Genomic DNA, 16,468 nt, shown 5'->3' on the forward strand with positions numbered 1-16,468 from the left:
ATTAGGGATATGTGATGTAAGACACTGTGATGACTGAATGCAGATTTATTTTTGCACATTTTATTTTACATTTTTAAACTGCTAGCAGCTTAATATACCAACTGACACTGGTGTGAAAATTGAAAATACATACAGTGACCAAAAGGACATCAACAGTCAAGTTTTCATCAAAACTAGCATGCCTTAGTAAGCCTTTATGCATACATCACACTGTAACCTTCAAAATACTTCAAATGAGCCCATTTTTAAACACATAAACCCCTACGTTTTGATATGTTTTGGGCTGCTTTCCTTCTTGAGCATTTCTTTTTATCACTCAGAGAAATAGCTCACCACATTTGAATTAACTGACCTTTTCACATTAATGCAAAATGGCTTCTGCAAATTGTTTTATGAGTGATTATTTCCTAACTGCAATCTCTCAATTAACTACTTTCAGTCCGACCTCTGACTTTTTTCAAAACATTGAATTCAAACACCTAACTGCACAATGATGCACAAGAATGCACTTTCCTGACTATAAATGGTAGAAAAGGGATTAGAATCCAAATGGACATCCATCGATAATTGGAGTTTTACATCACCTGACTGTATTTGCTACATAACAGAAGTTGCTTTCCATGTGGAACGCCTTGTATTGTTGCAGATTGGAACCTGTGGATACTCAGCATGGTTTGATGGTTTGAACTTAAATATTTGTGTGTGTGTGTGTGTGTGTGTACATCCAGTGATTGCAGTCTCTTGAACAGTAGTGAGTCAACATCGGCACTAAATGCTAGGGGTGTGCAGTGAGTCTGTAGTGAGAAAGAATGCACCGGTAGGACACACGCACTCTTAGTTGTGAATGTATGACGCCATTTCCACAACTCAAAGAGCTTCTGGGTTCTCGGAGATTTTAAGATCTCAGCATGGTGGTGTCGGCAAGTGAAAAAAACATTTACCTGCATCATTGACAATGATGGAAGCAGCTCCTGTGGCTGCGTCAGAGGTCTGCCCTGCAAAATCTGAGACAGAGAGAAAGGATCAAAGGTGTTAAACAGAATGGAAAGCATCAATTATTTGTTTTGCTGTCGAACACACCTCTGAAAAAAAAAGTCACCATAGTAACCATTGCTAATTGCATGGAGTGCTTGGTTCAGGTGAGCTTTTTGGCTATGAAGAGAGACCACAAACATCTGGAGTCTGATATGTGCACTGAGCACAACGTTATTTTTAACAAATCCAAATGGTTTAACAGTCAATCCTTATAACAATAGAGAAACTTTCTTGTGTATCCAAAAGCCTCGAGTAACTAACCAGAACTGGCAAAATACAGACTAAAAAAAACATTGCTCTATATGTGAACTTTTTGCCATGCAAGATGGAAATGGCAACCAATTTGGCATGCACAATAATGCAAAAAAACTGTACCTGTGTGTACACCATTGTTCTTGAAATTCTGAATGTAATTGTCTCCAAAGAAGTCTTTACCAACCTAAAAAAGATTGAAGGCAAAACGATTACAACAAAGAGAGTGTCAAGCGGGGTCAGACTTGGTTAGCGGCAACTTTTGAAAAGTGGTCTACTCAAACCTCAGTTGGGTTGGATTTTCGTGTGCCCTGCCAGCATACTGGCATGGTGCCGCCGCCGAAAATGTGCAAAACCTAACACACAAAGTCAACAAACGCACACACGCGCAAACACACGACCAGCTGCGCCAAGCCTTGAAGACACGATAACCCCGCCTTCACGCCTCTTCATGCCCACCTCGCTTTCCCTCCTTCCCCTCTTCCCCTGATCCGCATAGGGATGTCCACATCTGTAGCTACTTTGGGTTGTGGAAGGGGTCCCCACCTTGCCCCGAGGCGCCTACATCGAACCCACGCTTTCCAAAAAACGTGCCAAAACGCGGGCACTTCTAGCTGCCTGTGATAATGGGTTGGACTGGTATTGGCTGCTTGGCCCCATTCTCTTTGAAGAGCGGCCTTCCGTCTTGGATGTTTTTGACAAGCCGGGGTGTCTATTTTTGGGTTCTCCCCATGCCCGGAGAGCTCCTCCCGCACTGGGTTGTTATCGATCGGGCCTCTTTGTTCTGACAGAGGTGGGGCTTCGATGCTTTAGTGCTCAGGTTGAAAGGCCACACTGAGCTTACTGATTGGAGACTCTGGGTTGTATGGTATGGGAATAGGCTTGTTTGAAGGCACTCAAGCGTGGGTGGGCGTATGCATGCGGTATAGTATTGATCAAGAGAAAATGAGGCACGGAGAGTTGATGCGGTGAAATGACTGAAGTGTGAACGAAGCTATAAGGTTTTTGGGAGTTATTAACTAGTTGGTGGAATACAGTAGCTGATGGCTGATTATTTACAGAGTAAGACGAGGATGAGTCAAAGGTTGGACGAGCAAAAGAACTGAAATGCACACATTCATGCTAGGCTTCAAACAAACTGTAACACAAGACTCCATGGCGAATGGCTGCAAACCTTATTCTAGCGTCATACCTTGCAGACCATAGCGGTTTTGGCCCCCAGTCTTGCAGCTTGTATGCACTGGTTGGCCCCTTTACCTCCGAAGCCAATGAAGAACTTGCGGCCGTGGATGGTTTCCCCGGCTTTGGGTAGCCTCGGTGCCTGGCTGAGGGAAAAAAGCAGGCAATGAGCACAATTTTAAGTATGCATAGACATTCAAAAGAACCTCATGGGAATTAAAGGATGAAAATTAAAATTACTTTCCTTACAGGAATGCTTGGCTTGGATTTTTAATCTAAATTTTTTTGCCCCAAAAGTCTCTTCACATTGCCGATAAAAGTTTGTAAGTGTTCCCTCAAACTTTGAAAAATGTTTTATTTGGCAGTGTGAGTGTTCTATATTGAAACAGAGGCGTTAAGGGGGATGCCAAAATATGAAGATAACCCCTCAGGGCCGAATCTTTTCCTGGTTACGCTATTTATTTATCACAGGGAAATGTTTAAAAACCCAGACAAGAGGTTTCTGTCAAGTCTGCTGAGGATTATATCTTTTGGCCTTGTGAAGGTCTTTCATAGAAAGGTCAACAGAATGCAACCACTGCCGGAATAAATGGAGCAAATTAAACTTTTTTCCTTGAGTCTTTCCCCCCCATTTCTTTTGGTTTCCATACTCAAACACAAGAACAGTAATAAAAAAACAGACAGACAGAACGTGGAGTTTGCAATTTCCTCATCACTCAAAAAAAGCACTCTCCATATTTTACCTCAGTCAGGTCTGCCCATGCAAGTGTCTTCAAATTTGCAAATGACGCAACCAGCAAAAACCATAGATGTCTCAACTTGACACTGGCCGCGCCAGTAATGCCTGAGTCATCAGGGTTGGGTGAAGAAGTCCCACCTCAAGGTTGATATGCCACAGGTGGGTGCCCTCAGGAGAGGTTGTCTGTTCCGTGATTCCTCCAATCACGGTGCCAGAGTGGATGGTGAGTAATATGGGGGAGAGACAACAGACGGCTTCATACTGTACGTCAGGATGCTGTGGTCTGGCCCTGGGCCAGCACTGCCCGGGGCCAAAGGGTTTGCGGATGGCAAAATGTTGTCATAAACTTGTTTTTCACCCTGTTGTTGCTCTTTTCTATACTTGTGTGTGTGTGTGTGTGTGTGTGTGTGAGTGTGTGTTTGTGGCAGGTGCGCTATTACAGTAAGCTCACTCAATCCCAGGATTTCCAGTAACTGAGAGGCTGGTGGCAAACACTGGAGGTTGCTATAAATGCTGCTGTTTTTGCACCAGCGTGTGAAAACACTAAAATGCCCAAAGCTATAACAGGATGTAGGGTCAGTGAGACTGAAAAGTGGTGAAAAGGAAACGGAACAAAGGTTGGAAACATGCAAATACACATGCACACACATCTCTTCCACATACACATTACAATTTCTACTTCATGCAGCCTTTTTAATACATTTTTCCCACCTGTGTCACAGCTGTGTGACTCTTGGTGAAAAAAATAGCGCTTGCACACAGACTCTAATGAGACTCAGTGTTGTGCATGTTCACGCTTCACAACAGCTAGCTCAGAGATCAGTTCACACAGATTAAAATGAACTAGTTCATTATCATAGTTCGCAATTTGAATTTCAAACCACGTTAATAGCCCCCAAAACTGGTTGGTGTTCATGTTTTCTAGTTTTTAAATAAAACAAAATCTTGCGATCACTGATTACTTGCAGATATTTCCCAAAAGTGGTCACAATGTGTTGTTTAAATCTTTTGCTGATGAGGCTGACATTCGGACCCGGCAGCACAATTAGCAGATAAATGTGAGGTATTTTCTGTTAGAATCTGCACTGATTTGTTTGCAAAAGTCCTTTACATATTGATATGAACTGGTTTCATCAGTAGCAGCGTTGCCTAAGTTGACATTAGCACCAGCCATGCCGCGTGCCATAAATTCTCAGGTGTTGTAAAATTAGCATTGTTAACAGTTGCAAAAGTGAACAATGCTCATGTTCAAGTTCATAAGTAACAAGTGTGAACCCAATCTGACTTCATGCATTGGTTGTCGACTACTGTTCTGAAGCTCCAAGTTTGGCATCTTGCTTGTCGCCATCTTCTTCATTTGCAACCAGAACTCACTGGAAATTACCATGTTTGGTCAAGAAGGTGGAGCAGGGTGGGAATGATGACTGAGAATTGACTGAGAACCAAAGGACATGATGCCAACCACATATACTGGGAGCAAATTTATTTTTCCTAGGATAGTGAAGACCAGATCTGACCAACTCTGCCTTATTCTTCCTCTGATTGGCTTACCCAGACAACCTTGCCTAACCCCAAACAATCTCACAAGGTGGTTCATGCTACACAAGGACACGAAGTTTGCCTTCTGGCAACCTTACTGCACTGCAATGTCGATAATTTGAACTAAACCCGCTAAAGTGTTTAAGTAATCTTAGCAACATCTGTTAATTAAATATATGTCCATATTTGGCAACAACACATGAGGAGTGACCTTGAAATGTTATTAAAGCTGAAGTTAATGTTTACCTGCAGTATCCAGACACAAAGAATATCTTCCCTGGAAACACCCAGAGATGCAGGGGGATGGCGGGTGCCATTTCGGAGATGATTGACAAAGTCCACAGGTTTGTGAACAGTGTTATGGCCATGTCTGATCAGTGTTTTAAGAGACAGCTTTGTACATCAGCCACACATAATTTTTGACTCTCCAGTGCTTTTTTTTCATGATGCAGTCCATTAAAGCCCAACTATCGCAATGGTTTAGGTTAGATATGTCACTAATACTGGAGCCAATCACCGTCTGGTACAGGAAGCACATACCAATGAGGGAAAAGACTTCAACATAAACCTGAGGCACAGAGCTGACTTGACAGTACAGAGAATAGAGTTTGTATATAGTGAATGTTTTGACAGAAAAAAAGTGTGCAGTTTTTTGGATGCAAACCACACCAATGAGAACACGCTGTAACAAGAGGATATGCTGACCTAGGGCAAACAAACACAGGACTTTCCCCCAAGAGCCTAGTGTTTAAGACCAAATGAACTCTGAGATATTTTTAGGTACGTTCTTGCCATGTTTTCTCCCTTAAACCTAACCTTTGTAGCTTTATGTTGGGAATTTTAACATGACAATACCCAAACATGATTGTTTTCCTAAACTTAACTAATGCAACTTTATGTTAAGCATGCAACTTGTCGTAACCTAACGATACCATTGTCATTAGATATCATACAAAGTGTTATATGAGGACACGCTGACCTAATGGAAGCAGTGGTGGTGGGTGGGGCAAGAAGCCAGCTCCAGAATCTCTCAGTGAGAGAGAGTGATTGAGTTTCCAGCCCCATCAGATTTTTTAAAAAAAGTATTGTTGCTATTATTATTATTATTATTATTTATGTTGGAAAACCGTGATAATTTACAAAATATTTATCATAGCAGAGTATTTTTGCCAGTGTTGCTTAGGTATGGAATAGTACTCTTTTATACTATTTGCTTTCCATTCAAGAGTTAGATAATATGGATAACACTCTGATTTCTGTACACTAAATATGAAGCTAGAGCCAGGATACAGTTGGCTGTGCATAGCATTAAAACTGGAAACAGGGAGAAAGAGCTAGCGTGGCCTGCCAACACCTCTAAAAGATCAGCAGTTACCACAATATATCTTGTTTGTTTGATGCGTGAGCAAACAAAAATGGATAACCTACGCTAAGCTTTAGCTACTAGTGGCTCTAGCTTAATACTATACAATGCATCCATCTTCTCATGTAAGTCTCAACAAGACAACAACCAAGCCATTGAATAACTGGTGCTATCTGATTCACTTGTTAAGATAGACGATGACAGCATCCATTCATGGCCAAGGTCTAGTTCAACTTGATGTTTTCCAATATTTGCTTCTCTTTATTACTTTCTTTAAAAAAGAAATGCTTGTTAACTGACTGATAGGGAGGCTTTTTGTCAGGTGTTGAGGCTGAAAGGATTATCATGCAGGAAGAGGCATATATCTGTGTCCGTCATACACAGTTCATTATCCAATGTTCTGCCTTCCTGCTTTATAAAAATGCCCAATAAAATGATTACATGTCCTATTTCGACCTTAGCATTTAAGTGTTTAAGTGCACACGATTGTGGTAAATAATGAGCACAACCTTTGTAGATTATAAGAACATTTTCAACATAGTGTTTGCCCGACAGCCACCTAAAGCCGGGTAACTGACAGGTAAGATAAACAGATTTCCAAATTCTTAAATAAACCCACCCACGCCTCCTCATGCCCAGAGAGACACTTGGCTATTGTTGTCTGTGGTGAGTGCACCAAACAAACAGGGCAGTTATGTGCTAAAGTGCAACCTCAGTGCGTTTTCTCCCATGGAACCAAAAGGCCAAAGCAGGTGTTCAGTGACGTGAAGTGTTTGCTTTGAGGCTGGCTCTCATTTCCCTCTCCTCCGTCTCTATTAAAGTCATTCCTCAGCTGTTGGTGAGCAACAGGGGGAAGTAGACTTGGACAAAAACAAACTGAAATACTGTTTTCCAAAGTTTGAACTACAGCTTGTCTTTCCAGTTCCAAGTAAAACCTCCAAAGTGAACTTACAACTTGTAAAATAAGATACTGAGAGTGTGCTCAAGCTTTTGTTTTTATTTATCAAAATTTTATATAAGGGCAGAATGATACGTATGGATGCTACATGGTTGTACTAAACACAGAAGCCATTTCAGTCTAAGTGTAATAACCTTCTGCTCATGTTGAGCCTCAGAAAAGAAGCTTTTCAAACCTCTGCGTCACTGAGAGTCATTTTTGTTCCCATCTTGTATAATTTCCCTTTTCCACAAAGGTCCCTTTAGCGGAAGCTCTAGTAAATCAGGACAAGGTGAAGGAACTTAACAAAGAACAGTCTGAGCAAAGCATACCTTACATGGACACTGTGAGCTGCGTCGCTAACAAGAGGTGCAGTGTCGGAGTAGGATGTGGGCGTTTATTTTTGTGTGGTCAGACCATTTGTTGGACCCACGTGCATGTTGCTATTATTCACTCGGTGGTCAGAAACTGCCTATATCAGTGGGTATAATAAGCCACTTATCAACCTATTCAGTGTTTAAATTGGTGCGCTTATGGGAACATTACAGCTTTGTTTCTCTTTTTTTTTGTTTTTACATTTACATAAAAGGTCGGCAGACAGATTTCTGACAGAGCTTATGGTAAATAACCATTCTACTGCAGAATAAATATAACACAGTGGAAAATACTATGAAAGTAACATTTTAATACTTTGTGAATAGCTTTTTAAACCTGAGGAGAAAACACCTGTATTCCACTTGTGAGCATCACTGTATCACAAAGCATCACTGAATTGAAAATGCCCTATGAGGGGAAACTGTGCCAACTAAACTAGAGATGCAATGATTAGTCGATTAAGTCATTAGTCAATCAAAAACAAATTAATCGCAGACTATTTCGACAAACATTTAAGTCATTTTTCAAGCAAAACATTCAGACAATTAATGTGAGAATTTGCTGCTTTGCTTTGTCATTCATGATAATAAATGATGTAGAGCTGCAATGACTGTCGATCCATCGATTAGTCAATTGAAAGAAAATTAATCACCAACTATTTTGATAATTGGTTAATTGATTCAGTAATTTTTCAAACAAAAATATCAAACATTTGTTGCTTTCAGCCTCTTAAATATAGATACTTTGCTGCTTTTTTTTGTCATTTATGAATTAGTTAAATGAAGATCCATTGAGTTTTGGACTGAAAGAAACAATCAAAAGATGTCACTTTTGACAAGCATTTTTCCATTTTTTTTGACATTTTATAGACAAAAAGATTAATTGTGAAAATAATCAGCACGTCAATTGATGATGAAAATAATTGTGAGTTGCAGCCCTGAAATAATGTATGATATAGTTAATATATGACAGTCTTTGGATTTTTGACTGTCGGTTGGACAAAAGAAGCAATTAGAAGATGTCACTTTCAGCTCTTGAAAATCGTAATGAGCATTTATACATTTTTTTGACATTTTATAGACTAAAAGATTAATAATGAAAAAAAAAAGGAATCTTTTTAATAAAAATAACTGTCAATCACAGCTTCATGTTGTACCGATAACAGTGCTTCCTAAACTGGGGGTTTGGACGCCTCCAAAGGTTCAGAAGACAAATCTGAAAGGCCATGAGAGGAATAACTGAATTTCAATGACTTTTCCAAAAATTTCTATGATGTTTACTAATTTCATTACTTTTCAGGCCTGAAAATGTAATTGTGAAATTCTGTGAGTTTTTCAGGTTGTCCATGACCATTTCAACCCTGCTAAACCAATACAATTAAAATAAAACTGAGATAATAAAATACAATAATAATTAAAAAATAGATAATTCAAAATTATTGCAGAATATCTTCTGACTAATTGTTACACTTACAATTGGGGCCCAAATTTGTGAGTTTGCATTTGAGATCACTCTAATAAAAACATCAGATGAAGGTGTGTTTACCATGCTTTGGTTCTGTAGTTCTGCTCTATAATTTGGGAAACTCAGATTCTCAGTGAGCAGGTGATAAGTGTCTCCACTCAGTGAGCTGAGGCAGTAGGGGGCACTGTACGGCTTTGACAATTGGTTAAAAGCCCGAGAGGCTCTGCTGCTCCTCCTCTTAGTGCACTGCAGATAGCAAACGATTAAACGTGACCTTTTACTACCAAACAACATGCCGTAAAAAAGGAGCACAGTGTGCTCTGCAGCCTCTAAAATTTATAACAAACACCAGAGAGATCTGTGTTAAATTTGTGTATTTGTATGGCAAGACAGAAGCAGGGAGATTCACTGTATGTGTGTGTGTGTGTGTGCCTCTGCTGTCTTTCAGTCAATTGTACTGCCACCCAAACACTGGCTGTTCAAGACAACTGGATTTCTAACTTCAAAGCCATGCATATCACTTTGAAGGGCTGCGAATGGATTCCAACTACCCTCCCCTATCCGCATTCTGACCTCCATCCAAAAAGCCCCAACCCCGCACACACATACACACACTCTCCAAAAACAGGCCATTTCCCGTTAGCTTATTAGGGTCTTAATTGACAACGCCTGCCCTTCAAAGCAAAAAGTCACTGGTTGAATTGCTAACGAGCAGCAAAATAAATACTTGCCCACCAAAAGAAAAAGAAAAAAAACAGTAGGAGAAGCATATGTTTTTGATAAGTTGGACCTCGTGAGTGACAACAAAAATGTGACAACTCGCATCAGAGTCGCTAGAATGCCATGAAACTTTTCTCCCACTGGCACATATTTGTTTTTTTTTCGGCTCTCCATTTGCTGGCAGCCAGGTGACAGTTATTTTTCCCCGTGTTTCACATGAAAATATGACACAAGCTGTGTGATAAAACTGTTGCAATAACAACACACTCCTTCACGCTGACAGGGAGACATTTAGGTGGCTGGAGCCCATGAAGATGTGACATTATACTGTATTGACTTTATGTATCTTTTGTGATTGTGTCATCCCTCACAAAGGTTATGGTAAATGAGGATGACAAATTGTTTTCAACTCAACCCATTGTGCTGGAGTTGATGACTAATGATTTGTGGGAATGGATCCTACTTGGCTCAACAAATCTTACCACGTATGACGATGATGCAACACTGACATTTTAGTAAGCAGTAATTATACCAGATCATCTGCACACTTTGAGTGTTTGAAACCGGAGTCAGATTAACGACGGGAGGGTCACACCTCCATCATCTGTCAATGACTTGATCATCGATTTGGTGTGTGTACAGTAATAATGACCCACTGTGATAGCTTAATATCTTAGAGAAACAGCTAAAAAAAAGATCTCTCTTCTGGCAGAAAACTGTTTAATGAATTTTATTAAAAATACTTCTCCATATTTAACAAGAAGCCTGCTCTACATTGGTGGAAGAAGTATTCAGATCTTTTACTTAAGTAAAAGTACTAATGCCACCTTGTGAATATACTCTGTTACAAGTAAAACTTAAGTAAAAGTAAGTAAGTATAATAAGGGAACTGTATTAAAATTATCAAAAGTAAAAGTACCCAATGCAGAAAAATCTTTTAAGAAACTCAAACAAAAAACTCAAAATTATTAAAAAAGAAGAAAAAAAAAATCCCAAAAAGTCAAAATTATGGAAAAAAATAGAAAAAACACCCAAAGCTTCAAATGAAAAAAAAAAAAACACTACAAAACTCAAAATTATTACAACATAAAAGAAGAATCAAAATGTTTGGCTTTCTTATGTGAACTGACTGATTAATTAATCAACTAATTGTTGCAGTTGCATTTGTATTAACTCTTTGGTTATTTAATATATAACGAAACATATATTTTTATTATCCCATCTTTTGTTTTAATGTTTTTTTATGCAAAAATTGTAATTTGTAAACTAACTAAAGCTGTCAGATAAATGTGGTTAAGTAAAAAGTGCAATATTCCCTCTGAAATGTAGTGGAGTAAAATAATAAAATAGCATGAAAATAAAATACTCAAGTAAAGTACAGGTCCCTCAAATTCATACTTAAGTACAGTACTTGAGAAAATGTACTTTGTGCCATTCCACCACTGCTGCTCACTATTATTGTCCAATGGCCTAAAAGCTGTTGTACCCCACACTCTTCGACCAAGGATGTTCTGTACAACAGTTTGGGCATAAGGGACAAGTATTGAAAGAGCAGCCAGCGGCATTATCTAAGTTTAGCCCACTTCCTCTATTCTTGTGTGGACAGGACAGTGCAGTCCATTTCAAGCCATCATGGAAAAAACCCTTCAGACCTTCTGCCATATTTTCCACACGCTTACATGTCAAACTAAAATCCCTAAAGGAAAATTGTGGTTAATAATAATAAATGGGGAACATGTTTCGAGCAAGGACAATTGACCGTTTGCTATGCTAAGCCTGCTGTTGCTCGGCCTGAAGAGCTCTTGAGCAAGTTATAATGCAGTCTACATTTATGATGGTAGTGTATGCTGCTAATTAATATATGAGTCTGAGGATATTATTGATGTTTTCCATGGTCATGACTGTTTGGTGTGTTTTTTATGAGTATGTGCTTTTTGTGTGATTGTATGTCTAATTTGTGTATGAACTTCTTGAGCAGATCTGTCCGGGGACACAAAATAAATTTTGTATCGTATCCTATCCTATCGTATCGTATCGTATCGTATCGTATCGTATCGTATCATAGCAGACTTGATATTCTTAGTCACAATGCATCCTAAATAGACAGACATACACTCCTCATATCTAGCCACCATCGTTAATTTTGCTATCTGAAATGACAACTGTCTGATTTTCCTAACTGTGGCTAGACAGCTAGCTATGCTAACATAGCCCTCATGAGTTGGTTGAAAACACTCTCTGCTGACTTTTTAATGCCGCTTGCTGACTTGTTTTAAGACAAAAGTCTTGTAAAAGTTGGTTTTATGTGAACTTAGGAAAAAGGCAAAAAGTCGGCATCCTAAGCACTTGAAGATCCAAACTGAAGACATGAAAGTAAAGAAACAGCATTATTTTTGTGTTCTGCTGTAGAGCCTGTTAACCCTAGTATTATTCATTAAAACTATATGATCCAACTTATTTCGTTCTAGCAATCCCCTGTTAAGCTGCTTAGTTACATTGCTTCATTTTAACTCAAATTTGGCAGGGGTTACAACTGTGCTAAATACAATGAAAAGCAGAACAGAGCAGCCAATGTTGTAGGTCAAACTCTTCAGGCAACTGTGTATACTAAAACAATGTTGTCTCTGGCTGGTAATATAACGTCCTGCCCCTTTTATGCAAAGAACATCAGCTTTAGCCATCACACAGAAGATTTACGTACCAAAGGCTTGACTGAACAGGTTGAAGAACTCACTTGTTCCTCAGTCTGTGGACCAACTAAATCAGAGTTTGAGAGTTGGGATTCTATGTAGTCTCAGTCTACCTGGGTCTAACACTGAATGTAATAGGGAATGATAAATATATTGCACTGCATCCACTTTTTGCAATGCTTGATGTGATTTAGCATTTAGCACTCATTCTACGTGTAATTCATTCATGTGTAAAAATCCAAAGCTCTACAGGCCTCCTGTCTACGACCAGGGTATGTTTGATAAGACTCTACTTGTGACCTTTAATTTTCATATGGTCTTCACTAAACAGAGATTTTTTTTTCTTGGACTGTTTCATCTGAGGGATTTTTAGAGGCTTGAAGTCATGAAATAGTCCAATATTGTGCAAGAAAACAAAAACAAAAAACAAAAGAGCATAAATTCAACTCAGAAAGTCATAAAAAGTAAATGTAATTGTACAAACATCTTGTGGCTACATTTAAAAAATACATACATAAATACAAATACTAGTCCCAATGCTATAAAATAAGTCTTTCAACCTTTTTAGAGATTACTATAAAAATGAAAAAAATAAAATGAAAAAAAAAGGTGATTTGAGATTTTAAAATCTATTTTCAAAAATACAGGTCAAACAAATCCGCATTGGAAACTCTTTCTACATATTGAGCAAAGCCACACAGGTCCTGACCCAAAGGTTGAGAAACATTTTTGAAATACATGCCCTAATATGATCATGAAAATTTGCCCAGTGTCCGGCTTCCTGCTTGGCCCACCTGAGGAAGCGGAGGAGTTTCCTGAACCCAGATTTAGCTAGAAGTTTTGTGCTCAGCCTTCTCATAAAATAACGTTGATTCAAGGTCATTTCTGGGAGCACACAGAGCGCTGACACAACTTGTTTCACTGATGATTTAGAAAACAATATTAAGTAAGAGCTACAAGTACTCACCTCACCAAGTCAGTCATACAGGAGCCAACCACCATCACATCAAAAGCCTCATCAGTCATGATCTGATTAAGACAAACATTTGTGTTATTTCTAAAGCGACAACAGTCATTTCCGGAAATGAAAAATCTTTAAGATTCTTTATTCAAATTACATGTTGATGATTTGGGAGATTCTCAAATTTCTCAACATCCGTCCAGCCTCTCCAGTAAAACCTATTCATAAACAAGGACGCGATCTAAAGCATGGCGGACTCCTTGGGGGCATATCAGGCAAAATATGTAAACTAGTTTCCCCAACAGCCTCCAAACAAAAATCACTTTATATTATTTATCTCCCACATTAGCATGAGCTTGACTGAAACAAGAAAGAAGGTAAAAATAGAGCATTCATTGCTGGCTGAGTTGGACAGGTTCCAATCTTATTGGGGGTGGAGAGGGGGGGTGTTTCAATGCAACACCACGTGAATGCACCGCAGCCCAGCAAAGTCTATAATTAATTCAATCCTCGGCTTGTATCAGAGCTAATGCTACTGTGTTAATCTCTTCAAATCTCTGCCTAGGCAGTAGAAGACTTGGAAAGCCTGGCCGCTGGCTGCAGGATGGCTCAATTCTCTCTCCCACATCTTGCAGCATATTGTCTTCCTTCGGCAGGCATGAAAAGCTAGCCTAGAACCCTCCACGTCTCCACTGCAGGAGAATATTATGAAATCTTCATTGTCCAACCACTTAAAACAGCAAGGAACCCTCTTAAAAATCTCCTTGTCTTGCTGAATTTGAGGCCAAATTATCATGCAGCAGCTGACCAACTTGAATAAGTGTTTCAAGATACATCTTAATGAATATGGATGAAAGAATAAGTGAGATGATTTATAAGTTGATGCTCACATTTTGAAAATGAAACAATTAAAGCAAAAAGACTGCAGTCTCAAGTTTGGAACATTTTTAGTATAAATGCAAATCAAAGTTGCAAACAGTAAGTTAAACTATTTAGACTGAACAATAAGCAAAATCCAAAAGAAAACCATCTTGGATCCATTTAAAAAAACAAAACAAAACAAAACAAAACAACTTGTAAGATTACATATTTTGCCTGTCTGGTTGGGGAGTCAAGACTCAACTGGATAATGATTGTTGATATAATGATATGAGCATTTATGTTTTAAAAATGCTTTTCAGAAGTTTAGATAGTGACTATAATCACAAAAACACTCCTTTTTCTCTCACGCCACCCCTACTCCATCAAATGCACACACTTTGTTTCCTGTGTCCTTTTCATTTTCAGTGTCATATTTTCCTAACCGTTTAGTGGAGCATTGAACTAATGAGACAGTCTTGTATGCCATTACATGAATTACAACACTAATGGTTAAATGATAACCAACTAAACATGTTTTACTGTTGATGTTTAGATATTTTATCATTCTTATTTATTCTGAATCACCCCCCATGAGGGTGGAATTTCCCAATTGTGACTCAGACCTATTGCCCTCATGCGGAAACATCACTGTCTTGCTGCACGTACTGTTATAGAAACAGTACGTGCAGCCTGTACTCATAATGAATTTTATTTTCCAATTTCCAGATTTGTGCATAACAAACACATATCAGGTGAAATTTCACATGACGTTCTGAATGATTGTCATTCAGTGAGACACCCCCCCCCCCCTTTTTTTTTTGATGGGCTATGATAAATTAAAAAAAAAGCATTTAAGTCAAATAGCCATCCATCTTTCCAGTTTGTAAAAGACCATGTATTTTCTTATTTTGCAGGATTTGAGCAGCAATTTAAAATTCAATTTTATTATGCAAAAATCTAAAATGAAAAACCACTGGTTTGGCTTTAATTAGACTTAGACTTAGACTTAGACACGTTTATTTATCCCACTTGTGGGAAATTAACTTGTAATTACTAAACCTTTCTATATAAATACCAAAAAGGTAAAGGTGACAATATCAACAGAGGATTAAAAAAACAAAAAACAAAACAAAACAAAACATGCATTAGCGTTTGTGAATGTTACATAAACTTTTAGGTATACCTGTATTGTTACACCTTGGCGCAAAAATGAATGATTATAGTAACCATCTACATTTGCTTTTCTACAATATCGAAGTTATTTTCAAAAAAGAGACTTCTTACAAATACTTCTGTTTAACAACACGCACAAAAAAGGTAATAGCAGGCTAATGATAATACTTAAAGTGGGTTCTTACTTAAGTATTATAAAGACAGATATGAATAATGCTGAGAGTTATATTGTTGTATTTACCAGTAAGACGCTATTTGTTAGGCTACTTCACTGTTATTACGTTTACATAAACTAATGATGTGAGTGTAAAGTTAGGCAAAAAACCATGGTATTGGCTTATTGTAAAGTCTGGTTTTCATATAAATTCTTATCGTGCAAGTAACGTACCTGTCGACTTCAGATAAACACTGTCACAACATTTAAACATAAAGGTAACTTTACAGCAACTGTGTGTGTATTCAAACACTCTTTCCAACGTCTGGAAATGACGGAAAATTGAATAAATCACCAAAACGCAAAGAGAATATGATGAACTAATAAACAGACAAAGTAAGATACGATAATTACATAATAATTACCTTGTATTCAAATTTGTTCTTGCAGAGCGAACAACTCAAATACAGACAAGTGACGGCCAAAGTGCACAATGACAGCTGCCTGACTTTATCGCTATTGCCAGACGCATTCTTGTTACTAAGTCAGCGCATACACATTTAGCATTAGTTGGAATTGTTTAAGTATGATTATGTCATAGAAAAATTATTTTATGATTTTTTTAATCTAAAAAATGTGTCTCAAGGAGTGAAAAAGCTCATCGTTTCAGGCAGGCATTATATCAGACACCTGACCGCGGGGCTATCCAAAGGACCCAAACAACATGTACCGGAAATTTTGAGAGCATGAAGTAAACATTGGATGTTAACGCTTAAATTGTCGGACTTCCAGCTCTTTCAGGTACTTTAACTTACACCGCATACTGCATCGAAACTGATAATAATGAGCAGATTATTTTTCAAGTCAGCTTGGTGTTGAAAATGTTAAAATTTGACGCTCCATTCTGTGGCAAGCTAACAGTGGCTAACGACACCAAGCTTGCGAGCATTTACTAAAACATTCGGACAAAAATGTGGCGTACAAACTAATGCCTGAACCGCAGAACACTTAACAACAACCAAAGTG

The 16,468-nt window shown here is 38.4% G+C and overlaps 2 protein-coding genes across 2 annotated transcripts in view; one reads left to right on the forward strand and one right to left on the reverse strand.

Annotated features, from left to right (window-relative positions):
* The window catches only part of rbks (ribokinase), a 40,194-nt gene extending 24,271 nt beyond the window's left edge, over positions 1–15,923 (reverse strand). Inside the window, exons 1-5 of the mRNA XM_042500421.2 lie at positions 15,868–15,923; positions 13,261–13,322; positions 2,480–2,612; positions 1,411–1,474; positions 942–1,004 (exon numbers count right to left, since the gene is read on the reverse strand). Coding sequence (XP_042356355.1) covers positions 942–1,004; positions 1,411–1,474; positions 2,480–2,612; positions 13,261–13,319 — 319 coding nt within the window. The 5' untranslated portion in view covers positions 13,320–13,322; positions 15,868–15,923. The remainder of the gene's footprint in view (positions 1–941; positions 1,005–1,410; positions 1,475–2,479; positions 2,613–13,260; positions 13,323–15,867) is intronic.
* A 176-nt stretch (positions 15,924–16,099) lies between these two features.
* babam2 (BRISC and BRCA1 A complex member 2) overlaps positions 16,100–16,468 on the forward strand; it is a 98,340-nt gene continuing 97,971 nt past the window's right edge. The window contains exon 1 of the mRNA XM_042500946.2: positions 16,100–16,243. The gene's annotated coding sequence lies outside the window, so the exon portion shown is untranslated. The remainder of the gene's footprint in view (positions 16,244–16,468) is intronic.

Source organism: Plectropomus leopardus, chromosome 14 (assembly GCF_026936395.1).
Source record: "Plectropomus leopardus strain MGB_pleo_1.0 chromosome 14, ASM2693639v1, whole genome shotgun sequence".
Lineage (NCBI taxonomy): Eukaryota > Metazoa > Chordata > Actinopteri > Perciformes > Serranidae > Plectropomus > Plectropomus leopardus.